This window comes from Glandiceps talaboti, chromosome 9 (assembly GCF_964340395.1).
Source record: "Glandiceps talaboti chromosome 9, keGlaTala1.1, whole genome shotgun sequence".
NCBI lineage: Eukaryota > Metazoa > Hemichordata > Enteropneusta > Spengelidae > Glandiceps > Glandiceps talaboti.
In genome coordinates, this window is record NC_135557.1 from 21646225 (window position 1) to 21652345 (window position 6121).

The 6121-nt window shown below is 35.3% G+C and overlaps 1 protein-coding gene across 2 annotated transcripts in view; it reads left to right on the forward strand.

The window, feature by feature from the left end:
• The window catches only part of LOC144440128 (short transient receptor potential channel 4-like), a 14344-nt gene extending 8835 nt beyond the window's left edge, over nt 1-5509 (forward strand). For both annotated transcript variants that reach the window (XM_078129391.1, XM_078129392.1), the window contains 7 exons: nt 484-623; nt 1189-1802; nt 2321-2516; nt 3152-3328; nt 3575-3616; nt 4229-4350; nt 4613-5509. In XM_078129391.1, coding sequence (XP_077985517.1) covers nt 484-623; nt 1189-1802; nt 2321-2516; nt 3152-3328; nt 3575-3616; nt 4229-4350; nt 4613-5333 — 2012 coding nt within the window. In that variant the 3' untranslated portion in view covers nt 5334-5509. The remainder of the gene's footprint in view (nt 1-483; nt 624-1188; nt 1803-2320; nt 2517-3151; nt 3329-3574; nt 3617-4228; nt 4351-4612) is intronic.
• The last annotated feature ends 612 nt before the right edge of the window (nt 5510-6121 follow it).

Here is a 6121-nt window from a genome sequence, read left to right on the forward strand (position 1 = left end):
ACCATAAGTCAGGAACCATTTTAGATGCGTACTGGGTGTCACTGAATTGTGGATTCGTACGGGGGGGGGGGGGTGATGTACTGACTTATTGAATTTTAGTTTCATACTAGGGGTTATATGCTAAATGGGATTGAACTTGGGTTCGAACTAGGGGGTCAAATACTCAAATTTTAGGGTCATATCCTGACTGAAGACTGTTTTTTATGCTAGCCCTAACTGCATAAAAGTATGTTTAGAAATTCCTCAATTGACTTTCAAAAAATAAATAACACTATACGAGAAGTCATATTTGACTACGAATACAGCAAATACTTAGTTACTGGATAACACAAGTATATCTTTGATAACAGCGACATTACTACAGATATAGAGTATGTACTCTCGATAAAACCAATTTTCTGAATTTTGTGAATGGAATTTTCGTCGTAAAATTTCGTTTCTAATGTATGGTTGAGAAATTAATTGTAAAAATATCGTTTTAAGGTATGACATGGCGAGAAATGAAACAAGTATGGAGTGATGGGCTTCAGAAATATTTGACAGATGCCTGGAATCTGATGGATTTCCTGTCGTTGTGCTTTTATTGGATATCGTATGCATTAATGTTGATTTCCTGGCTTAGGGTAAGTGGTTTATTACCTCCCATAAGGGTATGGGAGGTATTAAAAGGGGAATGTCTGTCTGTGTGTGTGTGTGTGTGTGTCTGTCTGTCTGTCTGTCTGTCTGTCTGTCTGTCTGTCTGTCTGTCTGTCCGTGTGTACATACATACATACATACATACATACATACATACATACATACATACATACATACATACATACATACATACAGACACACATACATACATACATACCTACCTACCTACCTACCTACCTACCTACATACATACATACATACATACATACATACATACATACATACCTACCTACACATACATACATACATACATACATACATACATACATACATACATACATACATTCGTTTTGACAATAACAAACACGGTAGTCCTTATCATCAAAATGTAATGTACTAAATTAGCATTTTGATATCATTTTCACGAGATGCAATCATTTTAGTGTTAATATTTATTCGTGTATGCTTTTTATGGTTTATGCCACTATGTTTGTATATTCATGTTAACTTTAATATTTCTCATTATTCTATTTTTGTTTTGTCTTCACACAGTGGCGACGTGAATATAACGAATTAGATGCTAATGACGTCAGTGAATTCTTCAGAAAGAAGAGAATGACGCTTGAAGAACTGGACGACTATTCACAGAACGTTAGTCTCCCTCAGATACAAGAATACATTGACTCGGCCGTTGCACAAATCATACAAAATACTACTGCCATCAACGGCGAACAACTGACTCAGTTTATGGAAGCACTTGTCACAAAGCTAAGTGGTCTTATGAATACTGATACAGATGACACACTGGTAGCAAGTGATACAGTGTCTCAAATCTTGGCCAAACACATAGATGACGGGATAATCATGGAATCGAGGTTAGAATGGGACCCTTACGACCCAGACCTGGTTGTGGAAGGGTTATTTTCATTGGCTAATATCCTAACTGTTCTTCGAATGATTAACATTGTTATTATTAGTAAGCAGGTTGGACCACTTCAGATTTCCTTGTGGGGAATGTTTAACGACATCGTCAAATTTCTGGCCATCTTCTGTTTTGTTCTGTTGGCATTCACTATTGGCTTGACACAGTTATATAAGTTCTACTCGACTTTGACTATCATCAACTGTATCGACGAGGAGGGAGCTTGTAGTGGAGGCTTTACAAGGTGAGTTGTGAACAATGTGGTTTACCAATAAAATAACATTGAAGTCGTGCATGAAGTAAACTTTGCTGTAATTATGAAAACAAGTTAGTATTGTACCACCACCACCGCCGCCGCCACCAACAGCACCACCACCATCCATCACTAACAAGACCATGACCACCACCCGTCATCACTACCACGACCATGACCGTCACAATCACCACCACCACCACAACCACGAAAATCATCACTACTACTACCAAGACCACCACAATACCACTGCCACCACCAACTCCGGCAATTCCATACCGCACCCATCAATACCTTGTCTCCTAGCACAGATTTACATGATTTAGAAATGACTTAGAAAATGCGGATTTAATGCAAATAATCCAAAACAACATAATGATTGGAACTTTGTTGTGTGTAACAAACAAATACCACGTCACTCAGTCATCCATGTGTATTTCATGACTACCCTAGTTTGATTCCTGAAAGTTGTGCTATTAATAACGATCAATGTGAATTCTTCCTTACAGTTTCATCAGTACTTTGAGAACTCTATTCTGGAATCTATTTGGACTGATCGTCCTTGAAGACCTGCAAACCAATGCAAACCACGTGTTAACTGAAGGGATTGGAGAATTTGCATTTGCTGCATATCATGTCATTGGTATTATTATACTACTCAATGCATTGATTGCTATGATGAGTAACACGTATACTAGGATTGAGGTAATACCATAGCCCACCTTCTGTTGATCGGTCTCCATGTAGTAACACTATTTATGTTCATCAAGCTAACATTAAGAATCACAAAATCTAAACTGGAGAACTTCAACTATCCAATCTACAGAGGAAGACGAGAACTTGTGTATGAATACAAAAACTTCATAATGCTTCAGCAACCTTTTGTTCCTTGAGCTCTGTATCAAGCCTTACAGATAGCCAGAAGGTGAATACCTATACCTTCGTTGGACTTTTCCTTGAAACTGACAAGATATCATACTGAACTATACAGAGACGTTTGGCGATAGAAGCAAGTAATTTATTACGTAATAATGGAAATTGGGTTCATATTTTGTCTGTGATAGATGTGACCACACTGATCAATATCAAATATGTAACTGGTAACTGGCTAGGGTAATTTATACAGGGGTGTACTCCTATCCTAACAACACTTTTTTAGCACATCCAATATCCAAAAGATTGTCTTTTCTGCGAAATATACCATTTTGTCACATCCCATATTGTGTGAAATGGTTTTATATATAATGTTTTTTTGTTTAAGGGCAAAACAAATATTTTTTTTAAATCTAAAAGAAGTCTAAAATGTTTACTCAAATCTTTGAATTCATTATCTCCCACAGGAAAACTCTGATACAGAATGGAAATTTGCTAGAGCACGGCTGTGGTTGGATTATATCCAGAAAGGCAGTACGGCACCACCGCCATTTAATGTGATACCTAGTGTCAAGACAATATATCGTTTTCTGAATCATGTCAAGTATTGGCTATGTCCACGTCTTAGGAAGAAGAGAAATAAGGTACTTGTGAAAATAAACATATTATAAATATGTTTTTATTGCAACTGGCTTTATCAGAAAATGAGATGAAAAATGTACGGTTAGCAACTTCTTTGGATAAAATCTTTAATTGCAATAACTAGTTGTGATGTAAAGTTTACAAACAATGGTTTTAAACATAGCTTTCTTTCGATTTATTTGGCGTGAAGTTATACGACGCTATGAATGTTTTATTAATGGATTTCCCTATTGTTTTACTGATTTCAGAAACAAAAGGCAGCGAAAGCCGAGTTTGAGAATAATTACGAGGTAATATATAATACCATGTCATTTTCAGTATGTGTGTACTAAGTGATTTGTAATGTGAATGTTGGTGTAATAGTGCATCACTAACAATTTGTGTACGATAACTCTCTATACTATGCCATGCCATGTCATGCTAATGTAATGCAATGCAATGCAATGTAATGTAATGTAATGTAATGTAATGCAATGTAATGTAATGTAATGCAATGCAATGTAATGCAATGCAATGTAATGTAATGTAATGTAATGCAATGCAATGCAATGAAATGTAATGTAATGTAATGTGATATCTATGTTATGTAATGTAATGTAATGTAATGTAATGCAATGTAATGTAATGTAATGTAATGTAATGTAATGTAATGCAATGCAATACAATGTAATGTAATGTTATGTAATGTGATATCTATGTTATGTAATTATGTACATCAATTTACAATGATGTGGTATGGAGAAACATAGCACGACATTAACCTAACATAGTCTGGTGTCATAAACCATTGTCATGACTTTTTGTAATCTATAAATGATTTTTTGAATTTGGACGAATATATGAAATCTAACTGATCTAATTTAGAAATGCTGATTGTTTTATTGTCATATCTATATTAATAGATGATAAGCCAGCAGTTAGTAGTAAGATATTGGGCTGATAAACGTTCATCAGCCAAGGAAGGTGAAAAACATGTCACACATTCCGATATTCTGAAAGTAAAGCAAGATATATCAAGTTTCAGGTGAGATGCTCAGTTTGTGTTATTTATAATTTGTTGATTAACATTTTATCTTACAACTGTCGGTTATATATTCACATTTCACTTATGTCAACACTTGATAACAAATTACAACGAATTTTTTTTTAACTGTGGATCCAGACTTTTTTGAAAGCAATGCAACATGTTGACCTATTTGCACCTGGGTACTGTATGTTGACCAATCATCTTTATCATTACACCTAGATACGATATGTTGACCAATCATCTTTATCAATTCACCTAGATACGATATGTTGACCAATCATCAAAGGAACGAGAAAACCGTGATAGTTATGAATGACACTACAAAAGAAATGATGAATCGGATTCTGGAAATTCAAACAACTCTTGATGAAAGTCTCAAAGCACTATCACGTGACCAAGAAATGATGAATAGGGTTCTAGAAATTCAAGCAACTTTGAACGCTCTGTCGATGTCACATGTTCAAAGTCCAGGTGAAGGTGACGACAATTCAACCGTGGATATCAATATCAAAGAAACCGATGACAGCGAAGATGTGGAGCATTACTCAGAATTAGAAAATGACCAATCGAAAGTAGAACCGGAAATACCAGATATTCAAATCGAGGCAGTAATTGAACCAATACCTAATTCTCAGAGTGATCCTGAAATACGGCGAGAGGTTGGCCCATCTGATGTTATCGAATCCGAGGTTGGCCCATCTAATGTAGTTATAGAATCCGATACTGATCTCCGAGCTGAACCCGACCAAGCAGTAGATAGTGAGTCTGATATATCTAACATTCAAACCGAGCGAGAAGAGAAACGTAACAGTCTTCCACCATCATCAAAAGAACGGACCAAACCATACGCCGTTACTCCAGGTGGACAAAATGAAGAACCAACAGAAAGAGACAAGTTTGGATTCCCTCTCTGGTTCAGCCATGATTCCTCTATTAAAAGTCGTCTCCATACCAACACGTCTGGTCCAATGAAAGAATAAACCTTCGTAAGACGTATTACTCTTATCAATGTCTTACCAATAATGACATCTACATTTTACATCATAATTAATAAATATTTCCCTACAGGTCAATAAATTATGAATTGAAAATTCAATTAAACCTTAAATTGACGTTATAATCGTCAATATCAACAATATATCATTACACTATAAAGTCAAGAACCATTTTTCAAAGATAGAATTCATATTAACATCATTGTCAATGATATAGTAAAACTTCATTACATCCAAGGTTTGAAAAAGTAACATTTTATCATTTCTAAAATGCCTTATCGTTACAGTATTAAATGTGTTACGTTGTTGAATATCCTTAAGTTGCAATACAGTATGCAATTACTTGTATTTTAAATGCCATATAGTTGCAGTTAAATAGCTACATCAGTTTATTGCTGCAGCGTTATGCTGTTTTTGTCACATTGTTGCAGTAAAAAAAGCTACAGAAATTCATTTGCTGCAGTGTTACATTATTTGAGTGTCATATAATTGCAGTTACAGAGTTACAGCACTGCAGGTTTGCAGTGTTATGTTGATGCAATGTCATATAGACATGTAGTTGTAGCCACAACTACGGCAGTTTTTAATTTGTGCTGTGTTACCTTTGTAAATGTCATCAGAGCTTAGTTGCAGTAACAGTTGCCACAGTATTTGATTGTTGCAATACGTACGTTAATTTAATGACATATAGTTGCGGTAAAGTTGCTTTACTACTGCATATCATTGTTGCTGTGTTAAGTTGTATAGCTTATGGTTGCACGTAATTTGCTGCA